Source organism: Panthera onca, chromosome D3 (genome assembly GCF_046562875.1).
Source record: "Panthera onca isolate mPanOnc1 chromosome D3, mPanOnc1 haplotype 2, whole genome shotgun sequence".
Classification (NCBI taxonomy): domain Eukaryota; kingdom Metazoa; phylum Chordata; class Mammalia; order Carnivora; family Felidae; genus Panthera; species Panthera onca.
In genome coordinates this window covers 54761077-54781458 of record NC_138350.1, presented here as the reverse complement: position 1 = coordinate 54781458, position 20382 = coordinate 54761077, and the positions used below count along the sequence as shown (strand labels likewise).

Below are 20382 nucleotides of genomic sequence, written 5' to 3'. Positions count from 1 at the left end.
ACATTTTGACCTTAACTGAGCTGTGCTGAGAGGAAGCCAGAATTTGGCTTTATAGTTGTAAGGTTTTGAAAAAATGTGGTTTCTTCTTTCTTCAGAGTGGCAGGGACATTGGCAAAGTAAAATGCCCATCCTCTTTTCAATCATACAATTTGCCAGTAAACTTTTCAGAAATGTGTCCCGGATTTTTTTTTTTTTCTGTTGTTGTTTTAACCCACAAGTGGAAGATTGGTAGCAGTGCCCTTTATGGCCCTGGATCATTAGGCCTTCATCGGGTAGATCTGTTTATCGTTAGATTACTAACGTCATACTATCTTTGCTATAGAGGCCGAGTTTATTGTATAATCCATCAAAAGATGCCTCAGTTCAATTATTTTTATGTAGAAGTATTACCATATTTTGTTGTTGTTGTTGGGAGAGGTCGTTTCTATTCCGAATGTGTGATAATTTGGTTCATGATATTCTGCATTGTTGACGAAGTCCAGTTTTTTTTTTTTTTAAATATATGAAATTTATTGTCAAATTGGTTTCCATACAACACCCAGTGCTCATCCCAAAAGGTGCCCTCCTCAATACTGATCACCCACCCTCCCCTCCCTCCCACCCCCCCTCAACCCTCAGTTTGTTCTCAGTTTTTAATAGTCTCTTATGTTTTGGCTCTCTCCCACTCTAACCTCTTTTTTTTTTTTTTTTCTTTCCTTCCCTTCCCCCATGGGTTTCTGTTAAGTTTCTTAGGATCCACATAAGAGTGAAACCATATGGTATCTGTCTTTCTCTGTATGGCTTATTTCACTTAGCATCACACTCTCCAGTTCCATCCATGTTGCTACAAAAGGCCATATTTCATTCTTTCTCATTGCCACGTAGTATTCCATTGTGTATATAAACCACAATTTCTTTATCCATTCATCAGTTGATGAACATTTAGGCTCTTTCCATAATTTGGCTATTGTTTTTTTTTTTTTTGTTTTGTTTTTTTAATTTTTTTTTTTAACGTTTATTTATTTTTGAGACAGAGAGAGAGCATGAACAGGGGAGGAGCAGAGAGAGAGGGAGACACAGAATCTGAAACAGGCTCCAGGCTCTGAGCTGTCAGCACAGAGCCCGACGCGGGGCTTGAACCCACGGACCGTGAGATCATGACCTGAGCTGAAGTCGGACGCTTAACCGACGAGCCACCCAGGCGCCCCAATTTGGCTATTGTTGAGAGTGCTGCTATAAACATTGGGGTACAAGTGCCCCTATGCATCAGTACTCCTGTATCCCTTGGATAAATTCCTAGCAGTGCTATTGCTGGGTCATAGTGTAGGTCTATTTTTAATTTTCTGAGGAACCTCCACACTGCTTTCCAGAGCGGCTGCACCAGTTTGCATTCCCACCAACAGTGCAAGAGGGTTCCCGTTTCTCCACATCCTCTCCAGCATCTATAGTCTCCTGATTTCTTCATTTTGGCCACTCTGACTGGCGTGAGGTGATATCTGAGTGTGGTTTTGATTTGTATTTCCCTGATAAGGAGCGACGCTGAACATCTTTTCATGTGCCTGTTGGCCATCCGGATGTCTTCTTTAGAGAAGTGTCTATTCATGTTTTCTGCCCATTTCTTCACTGGGTTATTTGTCTTTCGGGTGTGGAGTTTGGTGAGCTCTTTATAGATTTTGGATACTAGCCCTTTGTCCGATATGTCATTTGCAAATATCTTTTCCCATTCCGTTGGTTGCCTTTTAGTTTTGTTGGTTGTTTCCTTTGCTGTGCAGAAGCTTTTTATCTTCATAAGGTCCCAGTAATTCACTTTTGCTTTTAATTCCCTTGCCTTTGGGGATGTGTCGAGTAAGAGATTGCTACGGCTGAGGTCAGAGAGGTCTTTTCCTGCTTTCTCCTCTAAGGTTTTGATGGTTTCCTGTCTCACATTCAGGGCCTTTATCCATTTTGAGTTTATTTTTGTGAATGGTGTGAGAAAGTGGTCTAGTTTCAACCTTCTGCATGTTGCTGTCCAGTTCTCCCAGCACCATTTGTTAAAGAGACTGTCTTTTTTCCATTGGATGTTCTTTCCTGCTTTGTCAAAGATGAGTTGGCCATACGTTTGTGGGTGTAGTTCTGGGGTTTCTATTCTATTCCATTGGTCTATGTGTCTGTTTTTGTGCCAATACCATGCTGTCTTGATGATGACAGCTTTGTAGTAGAGGCTAAAGTCTGGGATTGTGATGCCTCCTGCTTTGGTCTTCTTCTTCAGAATTACTTTGGCTATTCGGGGCCTTTTGTGGTTCCATATGAATTTTAGGATTGCTTGTTCTAGTTTCGAGAAGAATGCTGGTGCAATTTTGATTGGGATTGCATTGAATGTGTAGATAGCTTTGGGTAGTATTGACATTTTGACAATATTTATTCTTCCAATCCATGAGCAGGGAATGTCTTTCCATTTCTTTATATCTTCTTCAATTACCTGCATAAGCTTTCTATAGTTTTCAGCATACAGATCTTTTACATCTTTCGTTAGATTTATTCCTAGGTATTTTATGCTTCTTGGTGCAATTGTGAATGGGATCAGTTTCTTTATTTGTCTTTCTGTTGCTTCATTGTTAGTGTATAAGAATGCAACTGATTTCTGTACATTGATTTTGTAGCCTGCAACTTTGCTGAATTCATGTATCAGTTCTAGCAGACTTTTGGTGGAGTCTATCGGATTTTCCATGTATAATATCATGTCATCTGCAAAAAGCGAAAGCTTGACTTCATCTTTGCCAATTTTGATGCCTTTGATTTCCTTTTGTTGTCTGATTGCTGATGCTAGAACTTCCAGCACTATGTTAAACAACAGCGGTGAGAGTGGGCATCCATGTCGTGTTCCTGATCTCAGGGAAAAAGCTCTCAGTTTTTCCCCGTTGAGGATGATGTTAGCTGTGGGCTTTTCATAAATGGCTTTTATGAACTTTAAGTATGTTCCTTCTATCCCGACTTTCTCAAGGGTTTTTATTAAGAAAGGGTGCTGGATTTTGTCAAAGGCCTTTTCTGCATCGATTGACAGGATCATATGGTTCTTCTCTTTTTTTTTGTTAATGTGATGTATCATGTTGATTGATTTGCGAATGTTGAACCAGCCCTGCATCCCAGGAATGAATCCCACTTGATCATGGTGAATAATTCTTTTTATATGCCGTTGAATTCGATTTGCTAGTATCTTATTGAGAATTTTTGCATCCATATTCATCAGGGATATTGGCCTGTAGTTCTCTTTTTTTACTGGGTATCTGTCTGGTTTAGGAATCAAAGTAATACTGGCTTCATAGAATGAGTCTGGAAGTTTTCCTTCCCTTTCTCTTTCTTGGAATAGCTTGAGAAGGATAGGTATTATCTCTGCTTTAAACGTCTGGTAGAACTCCCCTGGGAAGCCATCTGGTCCTGGACTCTTATTTGTTGGGAGATTTTTGATAACCGATTCAATTTCTTCACTGGTTATGGGTCTGTTCAAGCTTTCTATTTCCTCCTGATTGAGTTTTGGAAGAGTGTGGGTGTTTAGGAATTTGTCCATTTCTTCCAGGTTGTCCAATTTGTTGGCATATAATTTTTCATAGTATTCCCTGATAATTGTTTGTATTTCTGAGGGATTGGTTGTAATAATTCCGTTTTCATTCATGATTTTATCTATTTGGGTCATCTCCCTTTTCTTTTTGAGAAGCCTGGCTAGAGGTTTGTCAATTTTGTTTATTTTTTCAAAAAACCAACTCTTGGTTTCGTTGATCTGCTCTACAGTTTTTTTAGATTCTATATTGTTTATTTCTGCTCTGATCTTTATTATTTCTCTTCTTCTGCTGGGTTTAGGCTGCCTTTGCTGTTCTGCTTCTATTTCCTTTAGGTGTGCTGTTAGATTTTGTATTTGGGATTTTTCTTGTTTCTTGAGATAGGCCTGGATTGCAATGTATTTTCCTCTCAGGACTGCCTTTGCTGCGTCCCAAAGCGTTTGGATTGTTGTATTTTCATTTTCGTTTGTTTCCATATATTTTTTAATTTCTTCTCTAATTGCCTGGTTGACCCACTCATTCGTTAGTAGGGTGTTCTTTAACCTCCATGCTTTTGGAGGTTTTCCAGACTTTTTCCTGTGGTTGATTTCAAGCTCCATAGCATTGTGGTCTGAAAGTATGCATGGTATAATTTCAATTCTTTTGAACTTATGAAGGGCTGTTTTGTGACCCAGTATATGATCTATCTTGGAGAATGTTCCATGTGCACTCGAGAAGAAAGTATATTCTGTTGCTTTGGGATGCAGAGTTCTAAATATATCTGTCAAGTCCATCTGATCCAATGTATCATTCAGGGCCCTTGTTTCTTTATTGACCGTGTGTCTAGATGAACCATCTATTTCTGTAAGTGGGGTGTTAAAGTCCCCTGCAATTACCACATTCTTATCAATAAGGTTGCTTATGTTTATGAGTAATTGTTTTACATATTTGGGGGCTCCGGTATTTGGCGCATAGACATTTATAATTGTTAGCTCTTCCTGACGGATAGACCCTGTAATTATTATATAATGCCCTTCTTCATCTCTTGTTACAGCCTTTAATTTAAAGTCTAGTTTGTCTGATGTAAGTATGGCTACTCCAGCTTTCTTTTGGCTTCCAGTAGCATGATAAATAGTTCTCCATCCCCTCACTCTCAATCTAAAGGTGTCCTCAGATCTAAAATGAGTCTCTTGTAGACAGCAAATAGATGGGTCTTGTTTTTTTATCCATTCTGATACCCTATGTCTTTTGGTTGGTGCATTTAGTCCATTTACATTCAGTGTTATTATAGAAAGATACGGGTTTAGAGTCATTGTGATGACTGTATGTTTTATGCTTGTAGTGATGTCTCTGGTACTTTGTCTCACAGGATCCCCCTTAGGATCTCTTGTAGGGGTGGTTTAGTGGTGACAAATTCCTTCAGTTTTTGTTTGTTTGGGAAGACCTTTATCTCTCCTTCTATTCTAAATGACAGACTTGCTGGATAAAGGATTCTCGGCTGCATATTTTTCCTGTTTAGCACACTGAAAATATCGTGCCAATCCTTTCTGGCCTGCCAAGTTTCAAAAGAGAGATCAGTCACGAGTCTTATAGGTCTCCCTTTATATGTGAGGGCACGTTTATCCCTTGCTGCTTTCAGAATTTTCTCTTTATCCTTGTATTTTGCCAGTTTCATTATGATATGTCGTGCAGAAGATCGATTCAAGTTACGTCTGAAGGGAGTTCTCTGTGCCTCTTGGATTTCAATGCCTTTTCCTTTCCCAGTTCAAGGAAGTTCTCAGCTATTATTTCTTCAAGTACCCCTTCAGCACCTTTCCCTCTCTCTTCCTCCTCTGGGATACCAATTATGCGTATATTATTTCTTTTTAATGTATCACTTAGTTCTCTAATTTTCCCCTCATACTCCTGGATTTTTTTATCTCTCTTTCTCTCAGCTTCCTCTTTTTCCATAACTTTATCTTCTAGTTCACCTATTCTCTCCTCTGCCTCTTCAATCCGAGCTGTCGTCGTTTCCATTTTGTTTTGCATTTCGTTTAAAGCACTTTTCAGCTCCTTGTGACTGTTCCTTAGTCCCTTGATCTCTGTAGCAAGAGATTCTCTGCTGTCCTCTATACTGTTTTCAAGCCCAGCGATTAATTTTATGACTATTATTCTAAATTCACTTTCTGTTTTATTATTTAAATCCTTTTTGATCAGTTCATTAGCTGTTGTTATTTCCTGGAGATTCTTCTGAAGGGAATTCTTCCGTTTGGTCATTTTGGATAGTCTCTGGAGTGGTGAGGACCTGCAGGGCACTTCCCCTGTGCTGTGGTGTATAACTGGAGTTGGTGGGCGGGGCCGCAGTCCGACCTGATGTCTGCTCCCAGCCCACCACTGGGGCCACAGTCAGACTGGTGTGTGCCTTCTCTTCCCCTCTCCTAGGGGCGGGATTCACTGTGGGGTGGCGTGGCCTGTCTGGGCTACTTGCACACTGCCAGGCTTGTGTTGCTGGGGATCTGGCATATTAGCTGGGGTGGGTAGGCAAGGTGCACGGGGGCAGGAGGGGCAGGCTTAGCTCGCTTCTCCTTAGGTGATCCACTTCAGGAGGGGCCCTGTGGCAGCGGGAGGGAGTCAGACCAGCTGCCGGAGGTTTGGCTCCGCAGAAGCACAGAGTTGGGTATTGTGCGGAGCGAGGAAGTTCCCTGGCAGGAACTGGTTCTCTTTGGGATTTTGGCTGGGGGATGGGCGGGGGAGATGGCGCTGACGAGCGCCTTTGTTCCCCACCAACCTGAGCTCTGTCGTCCGGGGGCTCAGCAGCTCTCTCTCCCTTTGTCCTCCAGCCTTCCTGCTTTCCGAGCAGAGCTGTTAACTTATGACCTCCCAGACGCTAAGTCGCGCTTGCTGTCGGAACACAGTCCGTCCGGCCCCTCTGCTTTTGCCAGCAGGACTCGGGGACTCTGCTTGGCCGGCGAGCCGCCCCTCCGCCCCGGCTCCCTCCCGCCAGTCCGTGGAGCGCGCACCGCCTCGCCGCCCTTCCTACCCTCTTCCGTGGGCCTCTCGTCTGCGCTTGGCTCCGGAGACTCCGTTCTGCTAATCCTCTGGTGGTTTTCTGGGTTAATTAGGCAGGTGTAGGTGGAATCTAAGTGATCAGCAGGACGCGCGGTGAGCCCAGCGCCCTCCTACGCTGCCATCTTTGTCAATCCTCCCGACGAAGTCCAGTTTTAATGGACTTAGAATGTAATATTTTCATTGTAAAAACAGTATTAATAATGTCCAATACAGAGAAGAATTAAGGTCTTTAGAAGGGGTAAGTAATGAAAAAATACGTTGTGCCCCAACATTCCCACCCCGGAACCACAAACTTAAGAGGAGTAACAACAAATCTTCAGCCATAACTCAAGTTTAAGGACGTTTCACAAGTGCTGACTTTGTCCTGTGAGACACTTTGAAATCTACAATTAAAAAAAAATCTATTTCAATGTTTCTGCTTTCTTTGGACCCCAAGCATTTGTCTGTCAGTCAGATAAGCTCATCATGGTCCGTTCAATTCATAGAGATAGACCAGGATTTGGGAGACCCAAAGCCCTCTGCTTTGTCCTTTGTTGCATAACAATGGCAACTCATTTCATCTCTTTATACCAGTCAATCCACTTATCAAAAAACTACTGTGAAATCTGTTTAGTTACCGTCTAACGTAAGGAATGCAAAAAGTCAATGAAAAATACAAAGCATTACATAAATCTAAGAAAACAAGTCTGGATTCATAGGAAAAACATCTTCTGAGGAAGAGATGCCTCACAGTAGTTTACATGAAAAATGATGTTTGGTATTACTTTGTAAGTTTCAGTGTGGCTAGGTTCTAGTCCTTCCTTTGGATGTTAATTTCTAGTATAAGCAGTATATGTGGTTTGTCATAAGGCAGTTGTCCTTTTAGTGTTCAGTGCAGAGAGAGCAAGACTAATATCCATTCATGTTACGTTTTGCTTCTTATTACCAAAAAGATGCAGTGTTTCCTCATGGAAAAATTCAAAGTAAATACTCTCTATCATTCCAAAATATAAATATAATTCTAAGAATACATTTTCAAATGACGTGTTATCTTCATCAGTGTTCTAGAAAATGTTCCATACTCGATTCAAAGTTCAATTTCTATCCTAGAAACAAGTAAGTGATTAGATTTGAAGACTGGGTCAAGGAAATAGACATTTATGAATGATTATAGCATTTCATATAATTAATTATAGTGTTAGTAGAATGGTATTTCAAGTGTCTCAATCAAAATATTTTTTCAATTTTTGTCCCTTCGAAGTTTTATTTGCAACTACTATTACAGACTGCATGAAGGATGTTAGGACTTTGATGAATGGAGAGCCTAGAAGAACACATCCCTGTGTTTTATCCCCATTTATGAATATCTATTTAAAGTTGGTTTAGCATTTCCAACATTCACTCCCAGCAAATGGAAACAGGGCCTTTCATTAGAGAAGGAGCCATAAGGGCATTTTGCCCCTGCCTCAATTTCTAAAGAGGCTTCACATGTGGGCTTTCAATGTTATCTCTAAATGGCGTTACGGGAAGATACCGACAGGATCAAAAGACAGGGCTTTAAATATGAAATGTATTTATTCAAATGTACTGTAATTTAAGAGCTTTTTAAGAGTATTTCTTCATTTTTACAAATATTCTAAGAACTTCAGCCATGAAGGTTGCCTAGGATCCTTAATTTCAAAGAGGCCTGGGAGGAAAAATTCTAGATAAGGAAAAAGAAATTATTTTCCTTCTTCACCTCCATGGCAGGAGAAATATCATTTCAGAAATAAGTGTAAGATGTGAAGAATCTGTTCTGAGGGTCTTTTCTCCTTGGGCTTAGGAAGACTCCGAGGTCTGTGAGCCCCAGTGAGCATGAGGTGGGGAAAAAGGATTCAAGGAGAGTGGGATGCCTTGCCTGGTCTCCCCATAAAGTGGATTCTGAACACCAAGAAAAGTACCCCCAAATAAATGCTTTTATCCACTGATATAACATGTGGTGGCATGGCAAGTGCTGTGCCAGCATAATACCACAGAGAATGATGTGATAAAATACTTGCTAAAATTTCCTTTCTAAGATACAAAGCAGGATTTTATATTTTTTTCCATGCCCACATGTACACATGAACACAAACATATTTGTGACCGTTACAGTTACTCATTTCTCAGAGTTAAACTATTAAAAGAAATGTAATGTGATTAATTACAGAGTTAAACTATTAAAAGAAATGTAATGTGATTAATAATGATTCTAAAACCATTGGTTTGGAGCTAAGTAATGCCAGGACAAGTAATATGATTGGGCCAGGTCAATGATAAATCCATCTAGACGGGATTCCTACACAAGCGCCTTATTAGCATTGGGAAATAGGAAGATTGTGGAGAGCATCAGGATGCTGGAAGCAAACACAGGGTGTCTTCAACTCCACATTTACTCATCAGTTTTTCAATGGACGGTTTGCCTTTTATATAAGTAGATAGGGTTGTAATAGAAATCCTCTGAAAATCAGTAGAACATTCTACTCAAATCCTATTTGTTGAAGAATTTACTGGACAGCCCCATTAGTTCCAATGGACTATAACTTCATGTGAGTTAAAATATTAGGGCCAGGCATGCATCGTGGACATTTGTTTGTAACTTCTGAATTACTTTAACATAGGTTTTTGGGGTGTCAGAAAGATGATCTCCAATCAGATTAATAAATCAGGCAAAGGTGTGAGTTCCTTCTATAAAACAGATGAGTAATAATCAAGTGTGTGTGTGTGTGTGTAGTTAGGAAAATAGCATAAGAGAAAGGGAATGAGAACTTAATTTGTGTATGTATTTCCTTATTCAATAACTAATATAAAATAGTTTGATGGGGGGCACCTGGGGGGGCTCAGTCGGTTGAGTGTCCAACTCTTGGTTTTGGCTTAGGTCATGATTCCAGGGTCGTGGGATAGAGCCCCACATTAGGCTCCACACTCAGTGGAGTTCTTCCCCTCTGCCCCTCTTCCCCACTCGTGCTTGCTCTCTCTCTCTCTAAAAATATAACATAAATAAAATAGCTTGATGAAATACTTTCAAGTTGTTCTGTTTATATTTCTCTCAAAATTCTTTGTACAGTATGAAGTATTTTTTTTAAACTGGACAACATCTGAATTTACAAATGATAGTAAATTAAAAACCCTAGTAAAGTTGAATTTTAATTACCTGTATATGGATCATCCATGATAGACTTTAATTGTGGCCCTGTGCCTTCTCTTTGGTATTCTTGTGGCTTTTTTGCCCTGATCTAGGCTAACTGATACAAACTGACTTTATTATTAAATGCAAGGCAAAGTTTGCTTTATAATTTTGGATTTTAGTGCATGGGATTTCTTCAATGTTGTGCTCTTTCTACAGCATGAATAAGTAAAATTTGACCCCATCATCATTAACAGAATTGGTGTAGAATTGTACTCAATTACACACAAGGTGCATATTTCCTTTCTACAAGCTTCAAGCGTGGTAGTGTTCATAACAGCTGTACATACACCTGAGAAATTTTCTTTGGCATTTATGTCTCACAACTCACCTTGTTTATTCTTCTTCTTTCTGGTGTATTTCATGTACCAGTGTTAGTGCTGTGGTGGAAGATTGACGCCCTGCATCAGACTTCTTAGCAGCACTGTCCGAGTCAGTGTCCGCTTTTATTTAGAGATATTTAACAATCTGTCAGCTTCACTTAAGTCATTGGCTTTGATGAGAGAAATACCTTGGATTTTGAAAAATTAGTATTTTAAAAATGACTGATAGGAGTATTGATTTCTAATGGGATCTAGATCATGATTCTGATAATAGAAGCTCTATAGAGTGTACCGGAGAAGGTTGCTCTGCTAATCAGCCTGAGCTTTTGTGGACATAAATTTTGAAACACTGACGTAAAATAACAAATGAAATAAGTGGCCAAAATGCATTTCCAGGTGTGTCATTTTCTGTGGAAGGGATGATTCACTGTAGCAAATATATACATGAGTTCTCTTAGAATTTTCTGTTATTTTGACTTAAAATGTTTTAAAAAGCCATACTGAAGAAATGCTCACTAATGCAAAATCCAAAGTTTAGTGTTTCTAGTTGGGGCCAAATTTTTAAAAAATATATGTAAATTGGATAAAACTTTGATGGTGCTAGCAGTAAGTCTAAAAAACAATGTTGGCAATTTTTCATAGGAAAATTCACTAGAATATCTGCACACTGTGATTACGTTTCCTAAAAGAAATGCAGAAACCTAAACAGATATCCATCCAGATGTGGGTGATGGTTTGTTCTCCACATCACATTATTAGCTATTACTAAGAGACATGCAATCAAGTTGGATAGATATTTCTTGAAATGATGCATGGTACGCAGTGCATGCTTTCATTGTGCTTCCTGCCATTATGGAATAATGCGTCTTACTGGGAAATACAGTGATCATTTCTGTTGACTCATGTGCAGTCAGCTTATATAATAACACCTCTATTTTGTGAATCATTTCAGATTTCAGAGAGCTATGCCTTCTTACCAAGAGAAGCGGTGACACGGTTTCTAATGAGCTGCTCAGAGTGCCAGAAAAGAATGCATTTAAACCCAGATGGAACAGATCACAAAGGTAGCTGTGGTGTCAAATAGTGAGACTTAAAGTCATTTTACTCATAATGGCAGTTTATATCCGACATCTTTATACACATGTGGTAGACTGAAATAGTTCAACAAGTCCGATCGTCTCGTTGATTCAATCCAGAGGCAGTCAATTTTGAATATCCACTTTCAGAGTAATTCTGTGCCCATTCTCAGAAGAAAGGTGGTTTTGACTGTGGCAAATAACTTTTTTCCCTATAATAATATTTTAATTTTCACATATCATGTGTATTTCATGGGATGTTAAACATAGTTAGCAAGGAACCTGATGTTCCATCAATCTCCTTTTAAATCCACCAGTTCCTTATTTCTAAAAGTGAAGAGTATAGTATGGAGCTCCTCTGCTGAAAATTTTTACATGAAAGTTATAATTTGACTTTAGTTCTCATTGAAAATTACTTATATGATTTTCCTAATCGGTGAGTTTCTCTGCGAGTTTAAAATAATCTCAAAGAGACATTTAGATTAGTTCATTCCCGTGTGTTGGGGGATGAATAGACATAGAAGAAAAAGATGAAAGGAAAAAATGTGCAAATTTCCTTTTTTACTCGAGTAGCACATAGGAACTGTAGGTGTGCAGCAAAGGAGAAAAATTCAAAACTATCAATGGTTGTGTTTAATCACTGTATTGGGTTCACCCTTTGCTACCAGGGTATCAAAAAGCTTTCCCGTAGTTAGAAATCACTAGTTTATCCATAGCGTTAGTTTGTCCCATGTACCTTTGTATGGTTACTTTTTCCTACCATCCATCCGTAATGCTACCAACCTCCTAAAGACTTGGTGTCTAGAACCAGATTTCAATTTTAACAACGTGGATCGCTTGAAATTACAGGTAGAATGCAGTATCACTTTCACACCCATTAAAAATGTTTTATTGCAGATAATGGAAAACCTCCGACTTTGGTGACCAGCATGATTGACTACAACATGCCAATTACCATGGCCTACATGAAGCACATGAAGTTGCAGCTGCTGAACTCACAGCAAGATGAGGTAAAATGGAAATACCGACTTCCAAGTCGGAATGAAGTTTGATAACCATGACTATCGTATTAAGCATGATGGCATTTTGAAGATGGTAATTTATTCTTTAATGAAAGGAATGTTACTGGCATTGCACAGATGGAAAAAACAGGCAGAAACTTCTAGCCCCGACAGAGAGTCCCTGTCTCAACACATCTACCTCAGTGCTGGGTGGGAATGTGTTCCTTCCCAAGAAAGCTTCTTTTTCCTTAATGGACCACCATCAAGCTAGCCTTGGTAAAGTGCTAGAAAGTTCAGGGGAAAGTATCCCAAATGAGTGAGTATCCAAGGAAAGTGCCAGGCTATTTTTCCTGGAAATCACAAAAGTCAATTTAATGGGCATTTCAAGTATAATCATTTCTCCACCATCTAAATCTTTTGTATGTTTTAAAGGTTTTTTTTTTTCCATTATTCTCTATACCAGTGTGTATTTTCTAGAGAGAATTTGTTGTGATTCTTCCTAATTAGGGGTATTTTGCAAATTATCCTGTTTAATTTGTAGAGTAGAATCGAGATGTGCGCTTGCTGGCATGTATTAGACACAAATGCACACTTGTTGAATATTCTTTAGGATACTAATTAAGTGTTCAGTTTGGTGGAAGTATCTCGAAGATAGGGACCAAGTTATATATATTCTGCCACCAAAACTTGTAGCAGTAGGGTCTTAGGAAATCCTTGTTAACTAGTCAGTTAACAAGCCATTAATCAATAGGCACATTCAGATGATCAGTATTAGGAGTGGTTTCTCAGGCTAATACATACAGTCCTTCTTGAAATTTCTCAATAACAGGAAATGTGGTTAAATATTTATTTTTCAAATACAGCGTTATTTGGCGAAGTGTTATAAAATTCACTTTGTTGAGCTTACTTTGTTTAATGAAACTCATATTTTTTGTTTTCCTCTTTATTTGAGCAGGTTTAATCTTAAAACTATATTATAAAATTGTTTTATCTCAAAAAACCATTGAGAGTACACTTTGTGAGAAGATCTGTATTTGTACAGTGGCAGACGTGGATTTCATATTATCAGATGGCTACATATAAATGATTAAGTAAATAGTAATAAAATCTTTGGGTTAAAGATATAAAAGACAACTAAAAAAATACTAATGTCTATCCATCTGGGAGAATGGAAAGTTATTCTCCTGATTTATTATATAATTGGAAAAAAAAATTAAACCTCATAAACTAGTTGGAGCTGTCAAATTATTTGTAGGAAGCTCATTTAGATGTTGGTACATTTATTTCTAGGCTAAAAAGTAAGAAAATCAACTCTGTGCCAACAGTACAGCCCACACATGCCGAATCCTTCTGGCTTCGAAAACATCATAAGTATTTCACACGAAGGGAGTAGATCCTTTTAATTTATAACTGGATTAGGAAAATAGCTCTCATCCTTACATCTTGAAAATACCAATTGGATGCACACTGCCTTCAAAATATTCATATAAATGGCTAGATTATTTGCAAAATTTTAGAAGTTTTGATTATTGAAAGATAGGAAAGTGATTAAGTAAATTACATTAAAACGGAAATCAAGTGAGATATTTCTTTGTGCTCAGTTATATTTAAATTTTAATGTGTTATTTCAATTAGTTCAACCAATATTTACTGAGTACCTTCTATGTAACTGGTACTCTTGTAGATAATGGAGATAAACTTAATAAATTGACAAAAATATTGCCTTTATTAAACTTCTAGTTGCAGGGGAGAAAATAAAGGACATAAATAATAAAAGTATGTATAGAAGAAGATGCTAAATGCTATTAAGAGAAATAAAGATGGCCAGGAATGAGAATCAAAATACTTTATCTAATGTAAGATCAGTTGACCTTCTTACAGACTGTTGATGGAGTTTGAACCAGAATAATCTTACCGGGGGAGAGTTTGGCAATAATTATTAAAATTTTTTCAATGTTACTCATATGCTTGACTAGAAATTTATACTAAGGAATGTGATGTATGGAACAACTCAAGTATTAGGATGTTTGTTGCATTGCTAATAGTGAATGATTGGAAATATTTTCAAGATCCAACAATGAGGAATTGTTAGATTTTCACTGCCCCATATGGTAGGCATTAGCCACATGTGGATATTTAAATTTAATCGGATATTAATTAAAATTACCTAAAATTAAATTTTTAGTTCTTCAGTTGCACTGGCCATGTTTCAAGTGCTCAATAGCCAAGTAAAGCTGGTAGTCACCTTACCGCATAGGGAATATTATAGAGTAATTCCATCAGCACAGAATATTTTTCTGAACATTACTGGCTACATAACCAACGTCAGGGGCACCCGCGGAACTCATTGCATTGCATGTTGCAGAACCCCAGCCCAAGATTCTGATTCTAGACATAATGTGTGACACGTGGTGATCTGAATTTTTAACAGTATCTACACTCATGCACACTAAGGTCTGAGGTGGTGCATTCCATAGAAAGGCTAATAGTATGGGCTTTGAGTTGGTTTGAGCATAAGGTAAGTGAAAAACAACAAAGATTAGATTGTGGGAGCGGGTTTCAAGCAGTCTTATGGAAAACCCTTAATGTTTGAGCAACTTACACATTACTTGGTAGATTTGGATTGATGAATATAGCTGCAAATTTATGAGCAGAGAAGTGGCACTTTCTGAAGTGGAAAGGTTAATTTAGCAATAGATGACGAACAGGACTGGTGGGGAAGAAATTGGAGGTGGATAGAAACCTAGGAGACTGTAATTAATCATTCAGGAAATGGGAAAATGAGATCAGGACAAATAGCAATGGAAATCAGGAGTCGCAGGGTAGAGACCTCTAGAGGTAAAATCCGGAACTTGAAAACTAAAATAAAATATGGAATGGATCAGAGGATCTAAATTCCATGCAATTGTCTTAAAAGGAAAAAGACTGGGAATAAAATTATTTGTTACAGTAAAATATTTATTCTAATTTTTAAAAATTAAGCCTTAGGGAAGCAAATTCTATGGTAGTTGGCCATGGCTTTCATTATCCTAAGATTTTAATAACATAAGGAATAAAGTCAGATTGAAGACTCTCTTTCTGATTGTCATATAGAATAAAATACCCATAGGGGAAGAATTCAGATGAATGGCCTACAGATGATCATGAATAAAATAAAATACTTAATATCATATCAGTCAAGTTTTCCAGTTCTTCATTCTTAGAAATATTTGGTAATTTCTTCCTAGACTTAGCATTCCTAGACAATTAGCATTGTCTCTATGTTGATAATAAAAAACCGCAACATTAGGTTTTAGGCACTTTTTCCACCTCTTATCAAAGATAGTAATTTAATCAGTCAATAATTTGAATAGAACTTACAGAATGAATACATGCACTTAGTTTTGTTAAAGCTCTTTATAAATGTAAGCAATTGGATAATTTATATTCTAATAAGGAGTAGAATTGTGAAAAATAAAATGTATATCAGAGGAAATCATAAAGGAAAATATTTAAGATAGTCACAATCATTAAGACACCTATGATTAATAGAATGGTGATTTCTTTTAAAATTAAAATACACAGCAGATACAGTTGGTTGTATAACCATTTAATTTGTTGTCCACATTTCTTAAAATATATACTTATAAGACTGTTACTTATTGATGATAAAATGTGTATTGATTATTCATAATGTGCTGTAGCAGTTTATATAATCATTCCATGGATCAGATATTATCTCTTTGTATCTAGCTTTCCTTTAAACTCACACATACATTCTGACATATACATACATTTACACACATACGTGTGAATACACACACACACATATATTTAAGATGGTATATATTAGAGATGAAATTTTACTGGACTATGTATATTTAGCTATTTTTAGTATATATAATAAGTGCTGATTCTACAGACTATGTTTATATAAAATACACAGCTAGTTTATAAACACATATTTAAATTTACTTTATATTTTATTTTATATTTATATTTTTTACTATTATATTTAATATATTTAAATGTATTTGCTATTATATTTAATCTTTACTATTATATTTAAATTTATTTTTGTATGTGTTCATAAAACATAAGTCCTATTATATACTGCAGAGTTTCTTATGTATTCTACATAAAAATATTAAAACAGTTTTGTACTTATTTATCTGACCTTGTCCTAAGTACTTTAAATATTAGTATATTTGCTTAACCTTTATATAGCCCTATGAGATTGATACTATTATTCCCATTTTATAGATGAAGAAATTGAGGCACAGAAAGGTTAGGTTACTTATTTAAGGTAACACATCTAAGTGGCAGAGCTGGATCTGAATCAGTCAGTCTCGCTGTAGAGAATGTACTCTAAAATGCCATCATGTCAGACACTATATATAGTGCATATAATAAATATCTGTATCACCTACGTGTGTGCATATATATGTAGGTATATGTATATGGTACACACTGATAAGATTGATGTGCACATTGAATTCTGTTATTTTTTTCCCTTGTTAACATATATATTTATTTCAGATGCTTTGGATTTTCTTAGAATTTAGAATTTGAGAAAACATAATGTACCAAGAGAGAGGGCATGCCGCTGGGAGAAGTCTATGTGGCTGATTGCCCAGAGGCCTCACAGGGTGGCATTTCCTTGCTGAATTAATGAAGAGCTAGTTCTACTCAGTATACCTGGGCATGATCAGACCTTTCGTAAAGGAAGGACACCAAAATCACCTTGACCTGACTGATGGATCAGAATGCCAATTTGTTAGTCTACTAGAACGTTCCTGTCCCCTAACCATAGCAACTTCTTTGCTGATACCAAGATGTCATTTAGGAAGCCAAGGTAACTCTTCCTGTTCAAAGAAGTTATTTTCTCAAGTGTGAGTGACTTCATATGAATCCCAGTTCTGGTGTATTATAGTGGGATACATTCTTTAACTGCTCTGTGCCTCAATTTCTCAGTCTGTAAAAGTGGATGAATCCTGGTACCCAATTCACAGGTTGTGATAAAGATGAAGTGAGTAAACAAGTATAAAGAACAGTTATGTATCACATAAATAGCACTACTGCTATGGCGATTGCTGATTTTTATATTAATGCTAAACTTTGAGATCAGACATTTACAAATTAAAGTCAAACCTGGTGATTTTGAGTAAGTACTTGCAATATGTTACACAAGTTTCTCAGGCCTTTCTGCCTACATAAGCATACCATTTGGCTGAAAATTGGTTCTCTAAAAGGAATTTGCTTCAGTGAAATGATTTACAGCAAAATATCTTAGACTTGGTTTAACTTAATTTGTGACAGGTTTTGATGAGTTGGGCATTTGGAAAACTGGCCTTTTGGTAATTTAGCCACTCGGCGAACTGGCTTTTGGTAAATGGATCTTTCACACTTCTACCTAGAACTTGTTTTTGTGGTTGCAGTACAGCATATATTCACTTAAAAGGAAAGAAGGGAGGTGTTAAAATCTTGCTTTCAGGAAATGTGGATTTTCAATCTAGCCATGTAAGTTTGTCAATTATTAGAATCCGTCCTGTTTGCCAAGGAAAATTTTTTGTGTAAGGTTTTCTTATCGCATCCTAAGATTTTTGCTTATAATATTTTATTAGGTCATTTATTTTTGGACTCAAAACATATATTTCTCTATATTTTATGTTTTGTGACTGACTGTCCTAGGGAAGTTTTTACTAATTAAAAAAACCATTTTTTCATTGTTTAGGATAATTCTCCCAAGTACATCCTTCCTAAACATGTTATTTTGCCTTTTAAATCTGCCTGTACTTAGATACATTGTTTGATTTTTCACAAGCCTTGAAATTCCTTAAAGAGAGAAATTATTACATTATTTATTTCAAGTATCTATTAATATGTAACACAATTTACTGAGTTCTGTAAAAGCTAATTTACTGGCTAAACTCTAATTGACCCTGTAGATATAATGGTCACTATTTGAATGTGTTATATTTTATGATGCTTGATGATATTTTAAAACCATTTTCAGGATGAAAGTTCAATAGAAAGCGATGAATTTGATATGAGCGATTCAACACGGATGTCAGCCGTGAACTCTGATCTTAGCTCCAATCTTGAGGAGAGAATGCAGAGTCCTCAGGCTCTTCATGGGCAGCAAGATGGTAAGCCTTTCAAACTGAACAAACAAATCAACAAAACAACAAAAACCCAAGTCAGAGTTTATTTAAACAACAACCACCTCATGCTCTTGTGCTGATTTTTTTTTATCTGTTCCTGTGGGGACTTTTCTGTAGACTCAGGTTCCATTATCTACTTCCTTATTTTTGGATTCAAGTACTTTGTTCAAAACTAGGGTGATAGACTGGTTTATAAACAGATGTTAGTTATAAAAATCCAAGCTTTCCCGTGTTTTGCTCCCTGAACTTAATTAAATGTGTTGTACCAGTGTAATTTGGGCTTCTGCAATGTTTCCTAGCTTTGGTTTCTCAGGCCATAATAGTAAAGAGTTTAAAATGATCAGAAGAGTAATTTGGATGTTTTAATTTTCCTAAAAGACAAAGTTGTAATTAAAAACAATTTATCTAAAAGAATAATTTTACCAGAGTGATTTTGCTGGGGTAAGAAGATTTTTGCTGGGATTTTGAGCTACTTTATAAAGCTGTAAGTGAAAAATCAATCATAATCTCTTATTCCTGGGTCCATTGAAAATTCCAGAATTATCCAGTTGTTGTTGGTAGGAAGAAAACTGGATAGGTAGAGAAAGTAGACCAGGCAGTTAATATTTTAGGTCTACTGTTTGCAGAGATCTTTAAAAGTTATCTTTGTAGATTTCTGTCTTTGTAAATATAAAATTATGTATGGAAGTAAATGTGCCTTACTAAGGTAATTGTGAATGAAAATTACGGGTTGTAAATAGAAGGCAGTTGACCAATTTCATCCAACATTAGTTTATTATTCCTGTAATTAACAAGTTTACATGAACTTTTTGACTATATAGTTTTGTGCCTACATCTCTAGATAGGGAAATGAAAAGTTTTCCTTGCTTTCTCTGACGCTTGCTATTAAAAACTGGTTGTAAAAGATTGCTGCATTTCTAGCTGCTGATCTGCTTTTGCTGTCAAAGTTTAAGAAATCCCTAGTTTTAGGTATACCCAAATTTCAAAAAAAAAAGGTGGCAAACATGTTTCTTGTTCACAATTCAGATGAGCCTAAAAGATTTTGGTGTCCTTGTTGGCATGAATTACAAGGAATGACGCGTGCACTGATTGATCAGTGGCTTTAAAATCTTATTTTACCTACTACACAGTGGACTAGCTATTGTGGTAGAAAGGACATTTACTTGGGAAATTTGTTTCTTTTTTAATGCTTATTTATTTTTGAGAGAGAGACAGAGAGAGTGCGAATGGGGGAAGGGCAGAGAGAGAGGGAGACAGAATCTGAAGCAGGCTCCAGGCTCTGAGCTGTCAGCACAGAGCCCAGTGCGGGGCTGGAAGCCAGGTACTGCCAGGTCATGACCTAAGCCGTAGTCGGAAGCTTAACTGTCTGAGCCACCCAGGTGCCCCAACTTGGGAAATTTCTAAGAATGGGATTTTTCTGGTTTAGATATAGATTATCTTTTCTCTTTTAAAATCTGAGCAGACATCTTCAGATTTTGACTTTTTATTGGAAATTGCATAGCACTGGGATCATAGAATAACTGAACTATATATCAGTGACAAATATATTTATGTATATATCACTCTACTAACATTTGTTCGTGTACTTTGCCTATTTGCACCATCGTCTTTTTTAGTCTATAATTTTGGAGCATGTAAATAACAAGAGAATGTGTCTCACGATGCATATTCATGGTTTTCTTGATTGAAGTTGTCAGTTGTGGATATTTTGCTAGGGGATAGCTGATGTGATATAAATCGACATTGATTCTAATACAATTCAGTGGAATAATTTCAAATACTGTTTACTCTTGGGAGAAAACACTTTCTCATCATATATGGATGCATGCCTCAAGGATAAGGACATCGCTAGTCATTCCTTCTCCAACCTATGCCTAAGTCTTCTCTTATACAAATGCCTTTTCCTCTCACTTCTCATTGAGTTTTCTCTTGCAAGCATTTCTTTTGTTTTCCTGCATCATAGCTTTTCTCCAGGATGAATATATAAGCATGGTGTGATAAATGTCCTCTATACAAAGCTTCCGTTGATCCCATGGTGCCCTTCCATTCAGTGCCCCATTTCTCTGTACCATTCCCGCAATACACTTTCCAGAAACACTCATCTAAAGAGTTGTCT

At 37.0% G+C, this 20382-nt stretch overlaps 1 protein-coding gene across 7 annotated transcripts in view; it reads left to right on the top strand.

The window, feature by feature from the left end:
* Window positions 1-20382, top strand: part of NOL4 (nucleolar protein 4) — a 429971-nt gene that overhangs the window by 111804 nt on the left and 297785 nt on the right. For all 7 annotated transcript variants that reach the window (XR_009604343.2, XM_060613568.3, XM_060613567.3 and 4 more), the window contains 3 exons: window positions 10999-11110; window positions 12020-12132; window positions 18119-18251. Coding sequence is in view for 6 of the 7 variants with exons in the window: in XM_060613568.3 (XP_060469551.1) it covers window positions 10999-11110; window positions 12020-12132; window positions 18119-18251 (358 nt within the window). In the remaining variant the exon portion in view is untranslated. The remainder of the gene's footprint in view (window positions 1-10998; window positions 11111-12019; window positions 12133-18118; window positions 18252-20382) is intronic.